The 24,700-nt window shown below is 40.0% G+C and overlaps 2 protein-coding genes across 5 annotated transcripts in view; one reads left to right on the forward strand and one right to left on the reverse strand.

Annotated features, from left to right (window-relative positions):
- Window positions 1-9,079, reverse strand: part of LOC133611786 (ankyrin repeat and SOCS box protein 2-like) — a 29,378-nt gene extending 20,299 nt beyond the window's left edge. Inside the window, exons 1-3 of one of the 4 annotated variants that reach the window (XM_061968918.2) lie at window positions 8,807-9,079; window positions 821-990; window positions 578-733 (exon numbers count right to left, since the gene is read on the reverse strand). In XM_061968918.2, coding sequence (XP_061824902.2) covers window positions 578-733; window positions 821-990; window positions 8,807-8,919 — 439 coding nt within the window. In that variant the 5' untranslated portion in view covers window positions 8,920-9,079. Of the gene's footprint in view, window positions 1-577; window positions 734-820; window positions 991-1,845; window positions 1,991-3,370; window positions 3,624-8,806 lie in introns of those variants that run through there. The other 3 variants (XM_061968917.2, XM_061968919.2, XM_061968920.2) reach the window with 3 other exon arrangements.
- ccdc197 (coiled-coil domain containing 197) overlaps window positions 1,462-24,700 on the forward strand; it is a 29,249-nt gene continuing 6,010 nt past the window's right edge. The window contains exons 1-4 of the mRNA XM_061968916.2: window positions 1,462-1,748; window positions 1,831-2,060; window positions 24,265-24,468; window positions 24,543-24,585. Of these exons, the coding sequence (XP_061824900.2) occupies window positions 1,506-1,748; window positions 1,831-2,060; window positions 24,265-24,468; window positions 24,543-24,585 (720 nt within the window). The 5' untranslated portion in view covers window positions 1,462-1,505. The remainder of the gene's footprint in view (window positions 1,749-1,830; window positions 2,061-24,264; window positions 24,469-24,542; window positions 24,586-24,700) is intronic.

Raw genomic sequence — 24,700 nt, forward strand, 5'->3', positions numbered from 1 at the left:
ACTATATTTAGTATGGATTAGATTGGTGTGAGATCGGAGTATTACCATTAGACTTAAGGAATAGCTATCTCTATTATACCCTTACTACTAGGGAATAATTGTATTATTTTGTTAATATTGTTACATTGTCCTATAATGCCATATTTATATTTTACAACATTTTTCATAAATAAGCTTGTATATCTATTTATCTTATTGGTTTATTTTTATTATATTTAAAATAGTTTATTTTTTACTATATTCAACAACATAAAGACGAAATCACAAAATCATTCTGTGATCTTAAAAAATCTTGAGTGAAAAAAGGTTGATTTCAGTGTCGGCAATACTGTCTCTGTACTTACTTGGTATTGGATCAATACCAGTCTTTGCCCACCCTAATGTACATCTTAGATTTGTGCTATAAGTGATCAAGCAAAACTGTGTAATAGCGAATACATCTCATTAATAATCAATCAGTTACATGTTCAAAGTATTTTGTGGGCCAATGAAAATGAGCTGCTGCTGGGGCCACATTTTGGACAACCTTGCTTTTGGTCATGATATCAACGATGAGCGTATAATCCACAAGTCATACCTGTGTACAAAGGGGTTTCTTTATTCTTGCCACTGATGTCAGGATCAGCTCCAGACTCCAGAAGATATGTCACACATGATAAATGTTCACCAGATACCGCAAGCAGCAAAGCCGTTTGTTCCTGCAAGGTGCGCTTGTCTGCAGAACTTAGATGCACTGGAGCGAGAAACATCACACAATGCAGGTTATGAAGCAAATACGTCTGTTTGAAAGTAGGAATACTCGGAATTTGCAGTAAAATACATTTAAGTAAGGTCCTCAAGCACTCAGCCTGCCCTCTATATGCAGCATGATGCAAAGGGATCCAGCCTTCTGGGTTCTCCCTCATCAGGCTATGAGGAGAAGTGGCTGCTAGCTCATTAACAGCCTCCACGTCGCCCCCTCCGATGACAAGGACCACTGGGTCAACATCCCTAAAAGAGGGAGGAAAATAAACTGATTTACATGCAGTTAACCAAAGTAAACAGCACATAAGCCAATCTGAATTGTCCAATGTTCCAAATAGTTGTTGAAAATATAAAGAGTGCACATCTAAATTGACTTCCACATGGTCAAAACCTTTTTAATTATGTCAGTGTTTTTGGCCCTAAACAACTGCATACCATATTTTAACCATATTTGATTGCTCCAAACTGCTTGTCACTTTCAGCTTGTATTCTGTGTGTACATCATAGCTGGACCTGTATGTCTGTAGCTACCGGAAAAATGTTGTTTTATGTCAAAAACTAGTCTCTTTTTGAGAAAAAGTGCTTTTCAATAAATTACTATATTGTGCAAACTTTATTTGAATTCGGGAGTTCACTTTAGATTAAGACCAGTTCATTTTCTGATTACAGTGTAAACTAGTACTGTAGTTTACAGTAAGGCACTTTTTGACAAGTTTTCTATTTTCATGAGATAGTGAATTTGGGTATTTATTAGTTGTAAAATGTGGTCATTCGATTGGATATTGTCACGGCCCCGGGTGCATTCCAATACCCACTCATCAGTGCGCTCTGCTGAGTGCACCTCCAAGAGCGCACCTGCGCGCGTCACTCCTGCAGAAGCTGCGCCGGTGCACAACTGCAATCAATCAGCATTCAACGCACCTGTCGCTAATGAAAAGACCTGCCTTCTTAAACCAGTGCAAACCTGCATCCTGGGCAAGAACGTAGTCATTTTTTCCAGTACAGTAAGCCGATTATCAAGCTCTATGCATTCTCTCTCTGTGTTTCTCCCGCTCTGTGTTGATTGGTATTGTGTTCCCCTTGTAGTTTCTGGCAGCAAACCTTTGTTCCTGCGTGACGAGCTGCGTGTCTCGTCTCCCTGTGTTCCCCTCTGGTTCTCTGACTGCCCCATTTGGATCTCGACTTTCCGCCTGGACACGGACTTTGACGCCTCCCTCCTCCTCTCGACCTCACGTCTGTCTCTCGGATCTCCGAGCTTGTTTTGGCCCCCTTGGACTACCGCACCTCGCTCAACACTTGCGGGTAACACTCTTCAGGTAATCTCCACACATACTCGCACACATACACATTTTGATTATTTAAACACATTTATTATATACATATATATATATATATATATATATATATATATATATATATATTTATATATATATATATATATATAGAGAGAGAGAGAGAGAGAGAGAGAGAGAGAGAGAGAGAGAGAGAGAGAGAGAGAGAGAGAGAGAGAGAGAGAGAGAGAGAGTTTAACGACGTCTCTCTTGCCTGTGCCGTCTCCTTCCTCCTGTGCACATAACAGATATACATTCTAGAATGATTGCTAAACTTGATAAACTACTAAAATGAATTAACTTTTCAAAAATATTCTAATTTAATGGGATGCAACATATGTCTCGATAAGACTCAGTGTTGGTAAATGTAAAAAAAAAAGAAAAAGAAAAGTGTACTTACAGTTACCATGATGGAACCAACTCTATTATTCCCCTTTTGGCCAGTAACACATGCACAATTCACAACCTAATCTGACAATTTATTGCACTATTGATTGGACTTGTTAACATTGGGTTAGATTTGTTGTTGATTGTTTTAAATTAATTTTCAATTTTGAATGTACAAAACTATATTTTAATTCAAATATCTGACTAACTTAATTTTAGTGTTTTACCAAATTTCAATTATTATTATATTATTGTTGTTATAATAATAATAATAATAATTATTATTATTATTATTATTATATTTTCATAGTTTTTTTATTTACAAACTAACTTGAAGTCTTTTCAACTAAAAATATAAATATTTTAGTTACTTAGTTCCAATGAAAAAATACATATGTCTTATTAACTTTAAATTTGCATTGTATTATTGTTATTTTGATTATTTTATGTATATTTGTTTCATTAAATGAAAATATAGACATATTTAAAATACAGAATGTTCTTTATTTTTACTTCATGTATCAATATCACTATTAATATTATTGCACATGTACTTATTAATTTACTTTATTTTTCAGTTAACACATATATTCTAATCAATGGCAAAAACTATCATCAATATATATTTGTTTCTTTTTATTATTTTCTGGACATCAACATGTGTGCATTATGACTAGAAATAATGTAAACAACAACAACAAAAAACACAATCCCTGCGTCATTAGCTGTAAACCGGAAGTGGCACTCAAAATGACCAATAAGATAGATAACAAAGGAACACAATACTACATAATAAAACCACCTTTTGGCAGACATAGTGCGGTTATGAATAATAGGATTAATATAGACACTTAAATAGACATGTTCTATGTCATCGCACGTGTATCATTTAATAAGGAAAGACTCACTCGTCCTTTGATGTCACGTGATTCACTCCGCGGCTGTCTCCTGTCAGTCTGGACGTTACCTCATCGTCGTTATTACATTTACTTCTGCCGTGACGAAACTGGGATAGATATTCCGAATAGCTGAATTTGGTCATGATTAACTGGGAGGTGGTGGCGGTGAACAAACGCGAGCACTGAGGCTGTTCAGCAGGCAGGCGGGCGGTGAGACTGTGTCTGCTCACATTATTTTGGGAGTTTATTGTGAGGAGACACACTGCAGGCTTCATGCCTATATGTCGCACACGCACACACCCGCACACGCCCACACGCACCCCCCTGCGCACGCGCGCACGCACACGCACACACACATTCAGATAACGTTGCCTGAGTAGAACACAGTCATTTGCCTTGTTGTTTGCATATACGTTTGCTATTTAAACGAGCTGATTAGATAGGAAAATAATATACCCTTCATACACTACACATAAGGAATTGCCAATTTGTTGCATTTCTGATTAAATGTTAATAATCATTACTTAGATGATCTTCTCTTTAGAGCTGTGATTCTTATTATCCATCCATCCATCTTCTTCCACTTATCCGAGGTCGGGTCGCGGGGGCAGCAGCCTAAGCAGGGAAGCCCAGACTTCCCTCTCCCCAGCCATTTCGTCCAGCTCTTCCCGGGGGATCTTGAGGCATTCCCAGGCCAGCCGGGAGAGATAGTCTTCCCAACGTGTCCTGGGTCTTCCCCGTGGCCTCCTCCCTGTCGGACGTGCCCGAAACACCTCCCTAGGGAGGCGTTCGGGTGGCATCCTGACCAGATGCCCGAACCACCTCATCTGGCTCCTCTCGATGTGGAGGAGCAGCGGCTTTACTTTGAGCTCCCCCCGGATGGCAGAGCTTCTCACCCTATCTCTAAGGGAGAGACCCGCCACCCGGCGGAGGAAAGTCATTTCGGCCGCTTGTACCCGTGATCTTGTCCTTTCGGTCGTAACACAAAGCTCATGACTATAGGTGAGGATAGGGACGTAGATCGACCGGTAAATTGGGAGCTTTGCCTTCCGGCTCAGCTCCTTCTTCACCACAACGGATCAATACAGCGTCCGCATTACTGAAGACACCGCACCGATCCGCCTGTCGACCTCACGATCCACTCTTCCCTCACTCGTGAACAAGACTCCGAGGTACTTGTATTATTATTATTATTATTATCACCATCATAATTATCATTATTATTAAATCATTATGGTATCTATTATTCCTGCACTCTTAATGCACACCTAGGCACTACACACACACACACACACACACACACACGTTCTCAGCAGCAAACCTGATTTTAGAACTACTTTGTATTTATTTTTACTATTTTTTGAATATATTTTTGAATATATTTTTTATATTTTTATTTGTCTTCATTAAAAAGTTTAAGTTAAAGTACCAATGATTGTCACACACACACACACTCGGTGTCGTAAAATGTACCTCTGCATTCGACCCATCCCCTTGGAGGTGAGGGGAGCAGTGAGCAGCAGCAGTGACCGTGCCCGGGAATCATTTTTGGTGATTTAACCCCCAATTCCAACCCTTGATGCTGAGTGCCAAGCAGGAAGGTAATGGTTCCCATTTTATAGTCTTTGGTTTGAGCTAACGACCTACCGATCTCAGGGCGGACACTCGAACCACAAGGCCGTTGTGTGTTGCTATTACAGTATACTCTACAAAATGCTAAGAATTAATCAGCCCTTCTAAATATAATTGCAAATAAACTACAGTTTATAAAGTAATTTGCAATAAATCAACAAAACATTTAGTTTTTTGTATTACCATTTATTTAAAGTTTGTTCTGTCATGGCGGGGGGTCGCACCTTACTGCGGGGTTTGTTCCCCCGGGATGCAGATGGACAAGGCGTGCAGGTAGGAACATGATTTATTCCTCAAAAATCAAAGAAGTACAAAAACAGAAAACAAGCCGAAGGGACAACGTGCCGATCGCACTGGACACTAAAGCTAACACTTGGCATAGACTAGAGATAAGGAATACTCACTTAACTCTGGCATGAAGCAAACAATGAAGCCAGGCCGACTGACCGGCAAAGGCAGGATTAAATAATCCCTCTGATTAGGGCTCGGTAAGCAGGTGAGCGTCCCGAGCACCAATCAGAGACAGGTGGCAATAATAAGCACCCATGGTAACTAAAAACAAACAAGGGTGCACAAAAACAGGAACTTAGGGAGTCCAAAACTAAGAGAATATAACAACACATGATCCGGGCCACGGACATTATAAAAATAAAGCTGGGGTCAATTTTGAATCCAACTGCATATACTGTCTTCATATCTTATATTTGTTATGTTTTTAGACATGTTTGTAAATTTAGATTTGTTAATTTTTTTTGCATATATAATTATGGTCCAAGCTATGCTATGCAATTTGATTTTGCACCATAATGTATTTTCTGTGGGAATGTGCATTTTATATACGTACAACACAGAATATAGTTATTAAGTCTGATTGGCCACTATATGTAAGTACTGTACAGTAGAAGTGCCTTGGATGAAACCATTGATCAAAGTACTGTAATACACATTTAAATAATACACATAAATAGTACACATTTGCATAATACACCTATAAATAATGCACTTAAAAAAGTACATTGCTGACCATACTACAGCCTCTAAACTGACATTTATTTCCCAATACACAAATAAAATATTAAGAAAGAAGCTATACATGAGGTTTAATTATAATTGATAAATAATGGAGGTTTCTCTGAATTGTTATTAAGCAGTTATTATTACATGGATATCAGCTTTTGAATGGAAGTTGCAATGCAAATAGACTTTTGAACACATCCTATTCCTATAGTACAGTAGCGCATGCAGTAAAGTCATCATTTCTGCATTTTGTTGGTTTCCGCAAAGAGAAAATATCAACTTATGGTTATGGCAACGCCGTTGGCCCTTGTGTGACCTTTTTTTCTTCCTGTTATCTGCTGCAGGGTTTGCATTTTCATTCTTATTCGTAGTACGTGACCATAATGCCTGTCTGCACAAAAAGGCTCCATTTCCTCAAAACAAGTGTGTAGAGTTATGTTACGGCTGTTGACTCACTGCACACTTCTATCACCACACATACATTGTTGTCTCATCTTCCAACTCTTAAGTCTAAATAGCATGCTTGAAAGAAACAACAAATGTTGATTTGGACCGTTTTCGTTAAGTGAAGTTTTTCGATAATACTTTCAGTATCATGTCATGTGGCAATACTACAGAAAGGAAACTTGGATTTTTTTTAAAAACTAGATAGATAGATAGATAGATAGATATATAGTACTTTATTGATTCCTTCAGGAGAGTTCCCTCAGGAAAATTTTAATTCCAGCAGCAGTGTACAAAATTGTAAAAAGTAAAAAGTAAATAATGGGGGTATAAATGGAAACAAAATAGAAAAATATTACAATAGAATAAAAATAAAAAGCAACAATGAGAATAAAAATATAACAGTAAAATAAGAATATAACAAGAGAAACTAGGCAGTAGTGACCATGTTATGAAAAAGTATTGCACTGGTATTGTTTTGTATCCCCTGTCATCCTAGTACTCCCCCTCACCCTCAGAGAGGAGTTGTACAGTCTAATGGCGTGTGGGACAAAGGAGTTTTTGAGTCTATTAGTCCTGCACTTGGGATGAAGCAGTCTAGCACTGAACAGGCTCCTCTGGCTACTGACAACAGTATGCAGAGGGTGACTGGCATCATCCAGGATGCTCACTAGTTTTTCCACAGTCCTCTTCTCTGCCACCGTCACCAGTGAGTCCAGTTTTATTCCGATCGTAGAACCGGCCCGCCTGATCAGTTTCTCCAGTCTGGAGCTGTCCTTCTCAGATGTACTGTACCACAGACTGGTAGTACATCCACAAGAGTTTTTTACAGACGTTGAAGGAGTGCAGCCTCCTCAGGAAGTACAGCCTGCTCTGTCCTTTCCTGTACAAGTGGTCCGTGTTAACAGTCCAGTCCAGCTTATTGTCTATCCACACCCCGAGGTACTTGAATGAGTCCACGGTCTGTACCTCGACTCCCTCGATCACAATAGGTTGTGACCTTGGACTCGACCTCCCAAAGTCAATGACCTTCTCCTTGGTCTTTGACGGATTGAGGTAAGAGTAGTAAGCGTAAAGCCTGTTTAGCATTATAGATTTTTTTTTGGTTTAACAATTACCTTCAGCTTCTTCAGCAATGCCCTTGTAGTTGTGGAGGTGTAGTTGGGAGTTTCACAAAGGAGAGGATCATGCATTGCTTTTTCGTGTTACCCTTAATGAACCATAGCTCCTTGTGCTGGCAGCACTCGTGCAGCACCATACCCCAGACACATCTTTCTGCTACTCACTTGTGTTGCCAGCTATTTAGACAATAATGGCTAAGTGTTGACTCATTTTAAGTATACATTGGTCCCTCAACTTATAATGGTTTTTTAGATAAGAGCTGTCTCTCGGCTAACTGTTTGTTTTGTTTAAATTTAATTTTGCTTTAAGTTGCAAGCAAAATTTGAGTTACTAGCATCCCCGCCATTAGTTGGCGAAGCGAATGTCACAGTGAACCCTGTAAGATCCGCCCCAAACATCGCTAGCATTCGCTTATAGCTGGAGATTGACATAACTTGGTTGTCCAACCATGGGAATGAAGAAAGTGGGTGTGAAGGAAAGTACCGAGAATAAGTCGATGACATTCATTAAATTAAAGAAATAAATCATCAAAACCTTGACTAAGCATGTCGCCAACTTGGCCAAGCAATTCAATTCTATCAGTGTTAGTCTGCACCATACTTAAGCGGAATTAGGAAATGCCAGCCAAAGATGTTAAAATAATATCCATACGATAATACCAAATAGATTTATTGTAATTAATTTAACTTGGAAATGTTGATTTGACATATGAGTGTTTTAAGTTAAGAGCTTTATCACAGATCCAATTGAACTTGTAAGTTGAGGTACTACTGTATAACACATTTGCTTTACAGGCTGCACACAGACTACTTTAAAGTGTACCCAAGGTTGATTTAAATAGCATTGCCCCTTGATAAGATACACTGGAGTGAAAATGGCTGCTAAATGTGAGGTTGTGCAAACTTTGTCAGGTCGTGTAAATGTTTCTGATTTAAGAAAACATCTGGTTTAAGGGTTATATTTAAAAAGATGGTTAGTAAGCAGAATGTCAGGCAGACATGAATTGATTAACGTGGACCGCGACTTAAACAAGTTGAAAAACGTATTGGGGTGTTACCATTTAGTGGTCAATTGTACGGAATATGTACTGTACTGTGCAATCAATCAATCAATCAATCAATCAAAGACACATGAGGAATCCAGTTCATTTATCTTCTCTTTCAGATGAGTGTTTCTGAAAACTAAAAAATCTCAGTGAAGAAGCCAAGATGTAGTTAATTGTCTTCTCACCTGATCTGGTACACAGAGCGGCTTGCTATAAAAAGAGGTTTCAAGTCCAGTCTGTTTTTTACATCCACACTCAGTCTCTGGTAAAGAGACTCACATCTGCCGACTGCGATCATCCCAGAAGAGGGTTTGTAGTCCACTACCAGGTACAGTGTGTCCGGATGATGTGCTCACAGATGCAGCTGATGAGCCAAAATACGAGTGAAGAGTAAAAAGATGATGTGCACGCTGAGTAAAACAGTTATTGTATCAAGAGGCCTGTCATGGGGGGTTTGTGCATTCTGTGTCTAAATCAGGCAAGGCTAATGTGAAAGAGCTGCAAAGTAGCAGCAGCAGCTCAAGCGATGAGGATAAATACCTTTTAAGGGCATGTTGAGCACTGTTTGCTCCAACTTGACTCTGCAGCTCCAGAGGGAAAGCTGACGGGAGGTTGTGTCCTTACTGAGAAGGTGATTGGACTGTAATATGCTATAGCAGGAGGGTGATATGCATTAAACCAGGGCTGTCAAACTTGTTTTCATTGAGGGCCACATCGCAGTTATGACTGCCATCAGAGGGTCGCTTGTAACAGTGAATAACGTATGAATACGCCTCTGGATTTCATTATTAATTATATAAATTGTTTTAGGTAGACTGAGAATTTTACAGTTTACATGTTGTCTGTCTATCTGTGTTGGCCCTGCGATGAGGTGGCGACTTGTCCAGGGTGTACCCCGCCTTCCGCCCGATTGTAGCTGAGATAGGCTCCAGCGCCCACCGCGACCCCAAAGGGAATAAGCGGTAAAAAATGGATGGATGGATGGAAAAACAGTACCCCTGTTTGTTGGGGTTTTTTTTTTTTTGGGGGGGGGGGGGTTACGGAAAAAGCTGACAGCTTAGTTGCCAGAATTTTTGTGTTAAATTTACTTTGTTTTTTACAACATTATTTTGTTAATGTTGCACGTTGGGACAGGGGTTAGTGCATGTGCCTCACAATACAAAGATCCTGAGTTCAATCCCGGGCTCGGGATCTTTTTCTGTGGAGTGTGCATGTTCTCCCCGTGACTGCGTGGGTTCCCTCCGGGTACTCCGGCTTCCTCCCACCTCCAAAGACATGCACCTGGGGATAGGTTGATTGGCAACACTAAATTGGCCCTAGTGTGTGAATGTGAGTGTGAATGTTGTCTGTCTATCTGTGTTGGCCCTGCGATGAGGTGGCGACTTGTCCAGGGTGTACGCCGCCTTCCGCCCAAATGCAGCTGATATAGGCTCCAGCACCCTCCGCGGCCCCGAAAGGACCGTAATACACCTTTAAAAACAACAACCGTAGATTTTACAGTCAAAAACTGGCAGCTCAGTTAACATAATTTTGACGCAAAAACACTAGTAGTTTTTTTTCAATTTACAGTAATATGCTGTAAAGAACAATGTGAAATGTATTGTAATTTTTATGAATTTGATGGGTAGTTTGCTGTAAAGTTAAGTATTTTTATTTATTTTTATACCAGTGACGTGCGGTGAGGTTCATGACTGGTGAGGCACTGACTTCATCACAGTCAGATTTACAAACATATGAACCCTAAAGAGTATCTTATTCACCATTTGATTGGCAGCAGTTAACGGGTTATGTTTAAAAGCTCATACCAGCATTCTTCCCTGCTTGGCACTCAGCATCAAGGGTTGGAATTGGGGGTTAAATCACCAAAAATTATTCCCAGGCGCGGCGCCGCTGCTGCCCACTGCTCCCCTCACCTCCCAGGAGGTGATCAAGGGGGATGGGTCAAATGCAGACGACAAATTTCACCCCACCTAGTGTGTGTGACAATCATTGGTACTTTAACTTAACTTTAACTTTACACATACAAACTGTAGCACACAAAAAAGCACATTTAATTAAAAAAAAACATTATTATGGTCTTCCCTTTACTTATAAATGAAGTCCATGCGCAGCTCCTTTTGAACAAAAGCATCGATAACTTGTTTATAGAAGTCTTCCTTATCTTTCTTCAGTTTTAAAAGTCTCTACGTCTCAATGGAGATCTTCCTTTAAGTATTACCTCCTGCTTCGATTGAAAGTCCAGTTTAGATATGTAATCCTCCATGTTAAAAGTCCAGGCAAGAGGAAAAAATAAACGATCGCTGCTAACTGTTGCTGCTTGTTGTCACTTCTTCTGCAGCCGTGTAGTCGCAAGAATGATCTCTGGGATCACTACCGCCCTCTACCACCAGGAGGCGGGATTACTGCGAGCCTCAGCCAGTGCGTCTTCGCAGCAGTTTTATGATTGCTCAGCACAAGAAATACGTTACACACATACAGTTGTTGACAAAATACACTGTACATTATGTACCTCAGCTAACTAAACTATGGAAATGTATAATATAATTCATGTAGCAATGCGGTCTCACTGCACAGCAGGCCAGCAGTTAGCCGAGTCATTGCGCAATCCATGGTGAGGCTCAACTCAGTGACTGCCTCAACTGGCTGCTGACTCACCGCAAGTCTTTTCTCAGTATTTGAAGGCAAATGTGAAAATTCAGCGATTTTGAATAAAAAATATTCTAAAACTGGTGAAGTTAAATGGAAAATTACTTTATAGTATAATCACTGGATACATATAACAATTTAATTTATTTTTTTTCTTTTTAAAAATTTTTTCTTTCCATGATGGCACGTGAGGCCCCGTCTCACCTGCCTCCCCTGACTGCACGTCACTGTTTTATATAGACAAAAACATGATTGGAAAGTATGATAATATACTGTAATATTTGTTACAATATTGGATACTATAAAGTTTAAAAGGTATGCAATTTCAAGCAGTACATATATTTTTTCTGTCAAAAATAATAAAAATCAATTACATTTAGTGACAAAATATTAATTACTTTATTGACGCATATCATTTCCAGGTGTTTTGCGGGCCAGATAAAATGATGCTGCTGGCCAGATCTAGCCCCCGGTCCTTAAGTTTGACACCTGTGCCCTTCATAAATCCTTAAGGCCTGTGTATTTAGAAAAATAAATAATTACTTATGCGGGGCTTTTACACTGCTGCAGGGGTCTGACGGAAATATGAAACGGTTTCTTTTATGAATCCGATTGCGTTTCACAATCATGTCTGCAAAAGTGTGTGAAATGTGCTCTTCCTGCAACTAAAGTGGAAGTGGCTGCATGCGGTTGTTGTGTGACACAGACAAGTCCTTCAAGCGTGTCTATTTAAAGCTGGAGGAACTAAACCAGGGCAGCATGGTGGCGCACTGAGTGTTTAGTGCTCGTGCCTCACAATAAGAAGAACCTGGATTCAATTCCCAGGCTTGGTGTCTTTCTGTGTGGAGATTGCATGTTCTCCCCGTGACTGGGTGAGTTCCCTCCCGGTACTCCGGCTTCCTCACACCTCCAAAGACATGCACCTGGGGATAGGTTGATCGGCAACACTAAATTGGCCCTAGTGTGTGAATGTGAGTGTGAATGTTGTCTTTCTGTGTGTGGTAACCGAGTGAAGCTGGGATAGGCTACAGCCCCCCAAACCAACCACACCCAAGCCCCAAAAAGTGCACTCAAAAAAAAAGTGAGGAAAAAAACGACTGAAGACACACACAAAAGGTGTGGAGAGGAATAAGTAAACACCACAGTTTACTTATTCAGTCGTAGCAGAGCCACAGGAACAAGGAGCGGGAGTGGAGCCAGAGCAGAGGAGATGGACACGTCTGGAAGGGTGAAGCATCAGGAATCAACTGGCGCCGAGTGAGAGTGAATGGACTGGAGAGCTTAAGTTAGTAGTGGCCAAACTTTTTGGCTTGGGGGTCGCATTTGGCTAAAAAAATTTGGCCGGGGCCAAAAAGCCGACTGCATGTAAAGTAACAATACATGTACACACATACTGTATAGCCTATACATACAGTATATATGTGTACATATGTATACATATTATATTGATATATTATATACATACATATATATATCTTTATATATATAGATATATATACATTTACTTCTGAAATTATTGTACTTATATAGATATTAAACATGTGTAATGTATTTGAATAAGCATCTAAGCAAATTTGATATCAAAATCACTACAGTAACTTCAGTTGTTTTTTATTAAAGGCCTACTGAAATGCGATTTTCTTATTTAAACGGGGATAGCAGGTCCATTCTATGTGTCATACTTGATCATTTCGCGATATTGCCATATTTGTGCTGAAAGGATTTAGTAGAGAACATCGACGATAAAGTTCGCAACTTTTGGTCGCTGATAAAAAAGCCTTGCTTGTACCGGAAGTAGCAGACGATATGCGCGTGACGTCACAGGTTGTGGAGCTCCTTACATCTGCACATTGTTTACAATCATGGCCACCAGCAGCGAGAGCGATTCGGACCGAGAAAGCGACAATTTCCCCATTAATTTGAGCGAGGATGAAAGATTTGTGGATGAGGAAAGTGAGAGTGAAGGACTAGAGGGCAATGGGAGCGATTCAGATAGGGAAGATGCTGTGAGAGGCGGGTGGGACCTGATATTCAGCTGGGAATGACTAAAACAGTAAATAAACACAAGGCATATATATACTCTATTAGCCACAACACAACCAGGCTTATATTTAATATGCCACAAATTAATCCCGCATAACAAACACCTCCCCCCTCCCGTCCATATAACCCGCCAATACAACTCAAACACCTGCACAACACACTCAATCCCACAGCCCAAAGTACCGTTCACCTCCCCAAAGTTCATACAGCACATATATTTCCCCAAAGTCCCCAAAGTTACGTACGTGACATGCACATAGCGGCACGCACGTATGGGCAAGCGATCAAATGTTTGGAAGCCGCAGCTGCATGCGTACTCACGGTACTGTGTCTGCGTATCCAACTCAAAGTTCTCCTGGTAAGAGTCTCTGTTGTCCCAGTTCTCCACAGGCCAATGGTAAAGCTTGACTGTCATCTTCCGGGACTGTAAACAATGAAACACCGGCTGTGTTATCCGGCACAACAGTCAGGGGGTGCATTCTACGGCGGGGGTGCGTTATCCAGCACAACACCTGCCGCAATACACCGCTTCCCACCTACAGCTTTCTTTTTTGCTGTTTCCATTGTTCATTGAACAAATTACAAAAGATTCACCAACACAGATGTCCAGAATACTGTGGAATTTTGCGATGAAAACAGACGACTTAATAGCTGGCCACCATGCTGTCCCAAAATGTCCTCTACAATCCGTGACGTCACGTGCAGACGTCATCATACCGAGACGTTTTCAGCAGGATTTTTCACGCTAAATTTAAAATTGCACTTTAGTAAGCTAAAGTAAAGCCGTATTGGCATGTGTTGCAATGTTAAGATTTCATCATTGATATATAAACTATCAGACTGCGTGATCGGTAGTAGTGGGTTTCAGTAGGCCTTTAATATTTAATACAGTCATGTGTGCTGTCTCAGAGTGATCTGTGATCAGGTTTACAAAGCTGTTTTAATAACACGTAATACGATTATGATTTAATACCAAATTTAAGAGGGAAGTTGGTCAAACATGTAGGAGTACAGTACAACATGCGGTAAAGCCATATTTTTTAGATTAATCACCAATACGTTGTTATATGGATGCGCACTCGCACACACACGCACGCACATAGACGTACGTATAGAAATACACACCTCACAACGCTTTTTTTAGCCACACAGCAGAGCGTTGACTGTGACGTAACAACCACCATTTGTACCATAACACTTCAGTTTGCATTGATTCAAGCAAACTAGAACAGACTGTACATCAACACGTAACTTCAACTACTTCAACTTTAACACCCCCACACCGCCCCCCACATCAGACCCTGACGACAAAGCAATATGAAGTATAAACAAAAAAACGTTTAATATCAAGAGTATGTGAAATTTCGACTGCAATTTTGTTTACTTCCGTGACGACCTCCTTAAAGTCGTGTAATCAATCAGAAATTTCAAACAGCTGCAATGCGCAAAGCATGGGGAAGTGTGGAGAGAGTGTTTTGCATATCTTATATATGTGTGATATTAAATTATACGTAGTGCTTGAACATTTTATATTGTCCACAATGTTCACTGAGCAGCAAGCAGTTATGTGCGACAGTGCGTTGACTTTATTTGTTGGTTATAGTTCATTTATACCCTGAGTAGGAGAAGTTGTTTGAATTGGGTCATAAGGATTGATGCTGTGCTCAAGTCCCTTCTGAGCAAAATTCATGGTTATTGTCCATCAAATCCTATCTACTCCCACTAGGAGGCTGCAATATTGCTCCAATTCAGTTCACAGGCGGACAAAGTTTGGGCAAAAACCCTCCTCAGGCCAATCTCCTCGTTAAAACTTGTGATGTCTAGCAGGCTGCACTGAAGACTCCATCGGGTCGTAGTTTGGATACCCCTGGCTTGAGTAGTCAGGTAGGAAATGGGTATCAGGTGTCCACAAAGGCCCCGTAGCCTGAAAACCAAGCATTGCAACACAAAGCAGCTCTTGTGCTAATAAAAATTATAATAAAAAATGCATTTTTTCATATCTTAATTCACACCGATTACATATAGTACTGATAAGAGTACCGATGAATAACGGTATTGATAAGGAATATCGATATTGGCATAGGTATCGATAAAATCCTAACAATATAAATCCCTAATTATGAGGACGTGTTAAATTGTTGTAGTGGTGTTATACCTTATGGCTGTTATTGGCTTGTTAAGGTTGGTATCAAAGTTTAAAAAGAGCATCAGAGTCTGTGTGCCTCCGTCAGGACGCTACCTTTTACTCACAAGACGTTAGCTGTACAATATCACCTTCAAGCATGACTTGTTGCAGGTGGCGGTCTTCATTCATTTAGCCCCAAAACTGAACATCAATAGCCACCCCCTTTTTCCAGTCTGGTTACTACTGCTTACATTGGCACCGGTGCCATTAAAGAGGAAGTTTCGGTACCCATCCAGCAGCAAATTCTGGCAACTGATTCACAAGACACCTAAAGATCCCCCATCCCACACAAAGTACAATGTTGCACCCCCACACACACAGTTGACATGCACTATAAAACTATTTACTGCATGGGTTTGGTTCAAATCTGTTTTTTAAAAGGCATGTAAAACATTTTATTTTACTTTACTTTTTTAATATGGGATTAACATATCTACAAAATAAACCCCCCTAAATAATTTGGATTTGTTAAAAATACGTTTTTTTGCATAGAAATACAAACAAATTCAATATAAAGTGGCCAGAATATGACCTTAAATAATCATATAACCTGTCATTATTAACTTGAATACGATTATATATATGTCTAGTTTCCTTCAGAATTTAAAGTAGAGATTATCTGATAGACATAGAATTATCATCAATTAATAATACAAATCATAGTAACACAGGATTATTATTATTATCATAAATGCATTTCCTTCTGTCTTTATAAAGTAGTGACACCTCTGGTCAACCAACGAACAAGATTTCTCTACAGAATCTCCTCTCTGGTCAACAAAAGCACCATGAAGATTCTAGCGGGAACTCTCGTTCAACCCTTTCTCGATTACACTTGCACCTCCTGGTACCCTAGCACCTCCAAAACCCTCAAATCTAGACTCTAAACATCCCAGAACAAGCTAGTCAGATTACTTCTATACCTCCACCCCAGATCACACCTCACTCCTACCCACTTCTCCAAAGTGGGCTGGCTCAGGGTGGAGGACAGAGTAAAACAATTTGCACTGAGCCTAGTCTATAAAATCCGCTACACCTCCCTGATATCGAAGTACATGTCAAACTACTTCCATAAAGTAAATGACCGCCATAACCACAACACCAGGGGGAGCTCCACAAACCACGTTAAACCCAGATTTCGATCCAACAAAGGTCTTAACATATTCTCTTTCTATGCCACATCAATGTGGAATGCACTCCCAACAGGTGTAAAAGAAAGTGCATCTCTACCCTCCTTCAAAACCGCACTAAAAGAACACCTCCAGGCAACTTCAACCCTAGACTAACACCCTCCCCCCTCCACATCCCACCTCCCCGGATTGTAAATAATCAAATGTAAATAATCAAATGTATATAGTTGTTCTTATGCTTTCTGAACTCACTATGTTCACTGCTCGCTGTACATATCCTACCAAGTCAGACCTACACTGCTACAATGTCCACTTCTCAGATGATATAATTGTTGATGACTGAAGTGATGATAACAACCAAACCTAACCCCCCCACCCCCCCACCCCACCCCACCCCCATCCACATCCCACACCCCGGATTGTAAATAATGTAAGTAATTCAATGTATATACTCTGATGATTAACTTGTATGATGACTGTATTATGATGATGGCATATATTTGTACCATGAATCAATTTAAGTGGACCCCGACTTAAACAAGTTGAAAAACTTATTGGGGTGTTACCATTTAGTGGTCAATTGTACGGAATATGTACTGTACTGTGCAATCTACTAATACAAGTCTCAATCAATCAATCAATCAATCAATGTTGCCAACGTTAATCGAGTGTCTTGGCACGCACCACAGTTATGAGCAATGACATGCAAAAGTGAAACTCAAACATAAGTATATTTCTTCATCGTTGTTCAGAAATGCTGGTTCTGTGTGAAAGCTTAAAGGCATACTTGCCAACCTTGAGACCTCCGATTTCGGGAGGTGGGGGGTTGGGGGGTGGGGGCGTGGTCTGGGGTGGGCGGGGCGTGGTTGGGGGCGTGGTTAAGAGGGGAGGAGTATATTGACAGCTGGAATTCACCAAGTCAAGTATTTCATACAAATATATATATATATATATATATATATATATATATATATATATATATATATATATGTCTTAATAAGGTTATCCAAAAAATAGTGCTCGATACCGTAGTAGAGCGCAATATATGTATGTGTGGGAAAAAAAATCACAAGACTATTTCATCTCTACAGGTCTGTTTCATGAGGGGGGGGTACCCTCAATCATCAGGAGATTTTAATGGGAGCATTCGCATACCATGGTTTATATAGGGCACAGAGTGGGTGGGTACAGGCTGGCGTAGGGGCGTGGTGATTGGCTCATGTGTTACCTAGGAGGTGTTTCCGTCTATGGCGGCATGCTGTTACAATTTCGCTGCGCTTGTTGAGGGATGACAGGTCTGGACGGTAAATAATAAACAGTTTCTCTTTCAAGCATAGGTTGCATCTTTTATTACCACTATTGTAAGGTGTGCTGGATGCAAGAATTTGCCATGTTATTGAATATTCAACATTATTGTCTTTGAGGTCCCAAATGTGTTTGCTCAATTCTGTGGTATTTCGCAGGTTTTGGTTCCTGAAAGAAGCCTTGTGATTGTTCCATCTGGTTTTGAATTCTCCCTCGGTTAATCCTACATATGTGTCGGATGTGTTAATGTCCTTGCGTATTACCTTAGATTGGTAGACAACTGATGTTTGTAAGCACCCCCCGTTGAGAGGGCAATCAGGTTTCTTTCGACAGTTATAGCCTTTGTTGGTTTTGGAGTCGCTCTGTCCGGGGGCCGACGGCTCATTTGCAATTGTTTTGTTGTGGTTTGAGATGATTTGTCGTATATTGTTCATGCAGCTGTAGCTCAATTTAATGTTGTTCTTGTTGAATACTTTTCTTAGGGTGTTGTCTTTGGGAAAGTGTTTGTCAATCAGATTGAGGAATTTGTGTCCAATGTTAGTTGAGACGTTTTTGCTGTATGGGGGGTTGTACCAGATGATGTCGTTTCGTTTTCTGTTCTTTTTTGGCTGGTTTCCTGGCGTGGGTTCATAGGTGAGGGTGAAATTGTATCCGCTTTCATCAAGGGCTTTTTGGTACGGGGGGGTTGCTTGGTCAAATTCAGCTTTGCTAGATGACAGCATCGATAGCCTTTTATTGATTCCGGTAGGTATTCTTTTCGTGGTGGTGGGTGGGTGGTTGCTGTCATGGTGCACGTATTGGAGTGTTGTGTTGGGTTTCGTGAATGGTTGGTAGCTGTTATTTCTCAGGTTGAAAGTGACGTCAAGGAAGTTGACGGTTTGCTTGTTGGCTTCAATCATGATCCGTAGGCCGTTCTCTTTGAAAATTTGGCATATGCGCTTCTTGGTATTCTCGCTGCTCCTTGGCGAGGCGCGACACACTGCCAGTCCGTCATCACGGTAAATACCAAGGTTCAGATTGAGGCTAGCGAGCTGGGAAAGGAGGAAACTCCCAACGAGTTCACACGTTTCTGCTCCGTCAAAACTTCCCATAGTGACGTCAAATGTTGCATTGTTCTTTTTTTGCCATGGTGTACTGTTGTGGATGAGAATGGAGTTTTTTGCGTGGATGATGATGTTTCTTTCGTTGCCTGTGATTGAATCGTAGTCTGAGGCGAAGTCTAGTGCTTGAGTCAGTAGGTCTTGCGTGATGGAAGGGTAAAATTCTTCGATATCAAAGGAGATAAAGTTGTGCTGTTGTTTGTCTTGGATGTTGTTGAACCATTTGATTACTGCTACTGTATTTCTCCATTGGTTGAGTGGTGTTTTGTCCTTGATTTTTGTGTTGACTCTGTCCAGGATTATTTTGCTGATTTTTCCTATTTCAGATTTAGTTGGGTTTATTAGTCGGCATGTTGGGTTATTTGCGAAGTTGGGTTTGTGGTCCTTCAATGTGATGAAGGCTTCCTTGTTGGCTGTGGCGTCCACCCTGTCCTCAATGTCCAGTTCAGCCGCGATCCTTTTATTTTCCAGGTGGATGTTCTGTAAGGTGTTGGGTTGCGCTTTTTTGTATGATTTGGTGATGCTTCTGCCCAGTAAGGTGTGATGTTCTGGTATGTCCATTCTGTAGAAGTTTGTGGTTTTATCGGCAGCTATGATGAGGTTGTTTACTTTCTTGATGCGCTCCTTGTCATTTTTCAGCTTGGTGAGGAGTGGGTTGCGGATTGGCTTGAATTTGACTGATTGTATCATTTTGAGCATGTCGTTCTCAAAATCCTTTAGTTCCTCAACTGTGGGTGGGTTCTTGGTAGATTTGAATCCGTAAGTTTTCTTTTGCGTTCCTTTTGTTTCAGGGTGGAGGAAAAAAAGTGCTTTCCTCCGCATCCTTCTTAGGAAGTGTTCCGTCTTTTCTATGAGCCTTAGCTCTTTTCTATGAGCCTTAGCTCATAGAAAAGACGGAACACTTCCTAAGAAGGATGCGGTGGAAAGCACATTTTTTCCTCCACCCTGAAACAAAAGGAACGCAAAAGAAAACTTACGGATTCAAATCTACCAAGAACCCACCCACAGTTGAGGAACTAAAGGATTTTGAGAACGACATGCTCAAAATGATACAATCAGTCAAATTCAAGCCAATCCGCAACCCACTCCTCACCAAGCTGAAAAATGACAAGGAGCGTATCAAGAAAGTAAACAACCTCATCATAGCTGCCGATAAAACCACAAACTTCTACAGAATGGACATACCAGAACATCACACCTTACTGGGCAGAAGCATCACCAAATCATACAAAAAAGCGCAACCCAACACCTTACAGAACATCCACCTGGAAAATAAAAGGATCGCGGCTGAACTGGACATTGAGGACAGGGTGGACGCCACAGCCAACAAGGAAGCCTTCATCACATTGAAGGACCACAAACCCAACTTCGCAAATAACCCAACATGCCGACTAATAAACCCAACTAAATCTGAAATAGGAAAAATCAGCAAAATAATCCTGGACAGAGTCAACACAAAAATCAAGGACAAAACACCACTCAACCAATGGAGAAATACAGCAGCAGTAATCAAATGGTTCAACAACATCCAAGACAAACAACAGCACAACTTTATCTCCTTTGATATCGAAGAATTTTACCCTTCCATCACGCAAGACCTACTGACTCAAGCACTAGACTTCGCCTCAGACTACGATTCAATCACAGGCAACGAAAGAAACATCATCATCCACGCAAAAAACTCCATTCTCATCCACAACAGTACACCATGGCAAAAAAAGAACAATGCAACATTTGACGTCACTATGGGAAGTTTTGACGGAGCAGAAACGTGTGAACTCGTTGGGAGTTTCCTCCTTTCCCAGCTCGCTAGCCTCAATCTGAACCTTGGTATTTACCGTGATGACGGACTGGCAGTGTGTCGCGCCTCGCCAAGGAGCAGCGAGAATACCAAGAAGCGCATATGCCAAATTTTCAAAGAGAACGGCCTACGGATCACGATTGAAGCCAACAAGCAAACCGTCAACTTCCTTGACGTCACTTTCAACCTGAGAAATAACAGCTACCAACCATTCAAGAAACCCAACACAACACTCCAATATGTGCACCATGACAGCAACCACCCACCCACCACCACGAAAAGAATACCTACCGGAATCAATAAAAGGCTATCGATGATGTCATCTAGCAAAGCTGAGTTTGACCAAGCAACCCCCCCGTACCAAAAAGCCCTTGATGAAAGCGGATACAATTTCACCCTCACCTATGAACCCACGCCAGGAAACCAGCCAAAAAAGAACAGAAAACGAAACGACATCATCTGGTACAACCCCCCATACAGCAAAAACGTCTCAACTAACATTGGACACAAATTCCTCAATCTGATTGACAAACACTTTCCCAAAGACAACACCCTAAGAAAAGTATTCAACAAGAACAACATTAAATTGAGCTACAGCTGCATGAACAATATACGACAAATCATCTCAAACCACAACAAAACAATTGCAAATGAGCCGTCGGCCCCCGGACAGAGCGACTCCAAAACCAACAAAGGCTGTAACTGTCGAAAGAAACCTGATTGCCCTCTCAACGGGGGGTGCTTACAAACATCAGTTGTCTACCAATCTAAGGTAATACGCAAGGACATTAACACATCCGACACATATGTAGGATTAACCGAGGGAGAATTCAAAACCAGATGGAACAATCACAAGGCTTCTTTCAGGAACCAAAACCTGCGAAATACCACAGAACTGAGCAAACACATTTGGGACCTCAAAGACAATAATGTTGAATATTCAATAACATGGCAAATTCTTGCATCCAGCACACCTTACAATAGTGGTAATAAAAGATGCAACCTATGCTTGAAAGAGAAACTGTTTATTATTTACCGTCCAGACCTGTCATCCCTCAACAAGCGCAGCGAAATTGTAACAGCATGCCGCCATAGACGGAAACACCTCCTAGGTAACACATGAGCCAATCACCACGGCCCTACGCCAGCCTGTACCCACCCACTCTGTGCCCTATACAAACCATGGTATGCGAATGCTCCCATTAAAATCTCCTGATGATTGAGGGTACCCCCCCTCATGAAACAGGCCTGTAGAGATGAAATAGTCTTGTGATTTTTTTCCCCACACATACATATATATATATATACATATATATATATATATATATATATATATATATATATATATATATATATATATATATATATATATATATATATATATATATATATATATATATCATACTTGCCAACCCTCCCGAATTTTCCGGGAGACTCCCGAAATTCAGCGCCTCTCCCGAAAACCTCCCGGGACAAATATTCTCCCGAAAATCTCCCGATTTTCTGCCGGAGCTGGAAGCCACGCCCCGTCCAGCTCCATGAGGACCTGAGTGAGGACAGCCTTTTTTCATGACAGGAGGACTACAGGGTGACAAGAATTAAATCATCCAGACTAGAGATAAATTGTATTATTATGTTTATCTTACCTAAAAATAAATATATTTATTAATTTAAAAAAAATAAACTAAATACATTTTTACTATATTTTGCTAAAAACATCAAAATTAATTGTATTTTTATTTGTATTTTTTCGTGACTCCTTATTACATCCAGCCATAGAATTATACATTAAAATAAACATATTTGAAATAATTGATTTTAAATTATCATAATAATTCATTTAAAATGACCATATTTAATTATTAAAATAATTGCTTGTTTATCAACAACTTTAGCATTTTATTCATTACATTTTGAAACTCTCAGAAGCCAAGTTATGTTATATTCCTTAATATTTATTTATGCAAGTTTGAAGTATCAATGATCTAAACACAGTTTGTTTGCATATTTTCAGGATGTAGATATATATATATATATATATATATATATATGAAATACTTGACTTGGTGAATTCTAGCTGTCAATATACTCCTCCCCTCTTAACCACGCCCCCAACCACGCCCCACCCTACCCCCGACCACGCCCCCAACCCCCACCTCCCGAAATCGGAGGTCTCAAGGTTGGCAAGTATGATATATATATATATATATATATATATATATATATATATATATATATATATATATATATATATATATATATATATATATATATATACTGTATATATCGACATCCTGAAAATATGCAAACAAAACTGTTTTTAGATAATTCATACTTCAAACTTGTATAAATAAATATTAAGGAATATAACATAACTTGGCTTCTGAGAGTTTCAAAATGTAATGAATAATATGCTAAAGTTGTTGATAAACAAGTAATTATTTTAATAATTAAATATGGTCATTTTAAATGAATTATTATGATAATTTAAAATGTATTATTTCAAATATGTTTATTTTAATGTATAATTCTATGGCTGGATGTAATAAGGAGTCAGAAAAAATACAAATAAAAATACAATTAATTTTGATGTTTTTAGCAAAATATAGTAAAACATTTTTATTTTTTTAAATGAATAAATATATTTATTTTTAGGTAAAATAAACATAATAATACAATTTATCTCTAGTCTGGATGATTTAGTTCTTGTCACCCTGTAGTCCTCCCGTAGTGAAAAAAGGCTGTCCTCACTCAGGTCTGCATGGAGCTGGAGGGGGCGTGGCCTCCAGCTCCGGCTGAAAATCGGGAGATTTTCGGGAGAATATTTGTCCCGGGAGGGTTTCGGGAGAGGCGCTGAATTTCGGGAGTCTCCCGGAAAATTCGGGAGGGTTGGCAAGAGTAAACTTTGATGACGTCATGACGCGTGTTAAGAAAGTATTCTAAATTTGCCACCCAGGTGGAACGAACCATTTCGTATTTTTGATAGGGGGTGTAGTTAATCTTAGACATTCTTAAATTAAGCAACCTTAATGTTCAACTTTATCAACCCTATTATTTAACTTCATCATTGAGCTCTATCAACTTTACACTAACATTAATGGCGTTTTTTCTTGTAACTTACACATTTAAATATTAAAAAGCTCTCCTTTACTTTTAACTCACACACTTCCGTACTCAGCAGTGAGCCGCCAGTACCCGGATGTTATGATGGCGATGAACGAAGGTGGTTAGGTTAGGGTCTATCCACGACGCACTTGTGTCCTGTGTGAACGAACTTAAGTGCTCTAAATGCTAAGTGTAATTATGGAAGTGCACAAATTGAAGCACATTTCCACACGGCAGATTAAAAACAGACTTGCCTCTTAGGCAAGTCGCCATGACAACATAGAAACGATTCCAGCACATTCCCAGTCGTTTGGTGTTTGGTTTCTAGGCAACCGAGACACAAGTCCAAGAAAAAAAAGACATCCGGAACGACCCAAATTGACTACTTAGCACATCATCCGGACTTGTGGAGAATACACAATCTCAGCATGATGACCTCCTCGCTGCCTTTCTTGGTCGACCATGACCGTTTGAAGCTCAGGGTGGAGAAGAAGATGAGGAATATTTTCATAACGCAGCCTGATGATATCAGGTAGGTCTTGGGTTTGGTGTTAAAGGATCGTACTCTTATTTTTAAAAAGTAATGTTTTGTTGCTATCTTCTCAGGCCGAGAGAGGAGAATGTTAATTACATACCAATTGTGACTGAGGTAAGTTATTACATAACTTTATTTCTCTGTATCTTATAACCCCTGTGACGTCACATAATGTTCATTTTAAAGCATTATTTATAACATTCTGTGCTTTTTGGACTGTTTTAACCAG

Source organism: Nerophis lumbriciformis, linkage group LG08, assembly GCF_033978685.3.
Source record: "Nerophis lumbriciformis linkage group LG08, RoL_Nlum_v2.1, whole genome shotgun sequence".
Classification (NCBI taxonomy): Eukaryota; Metazoa; Chordata; class Actinopteri; order Syngnathiformes; family Syngnathidae; genus Nerophis; species Nerophis lumbriciformis.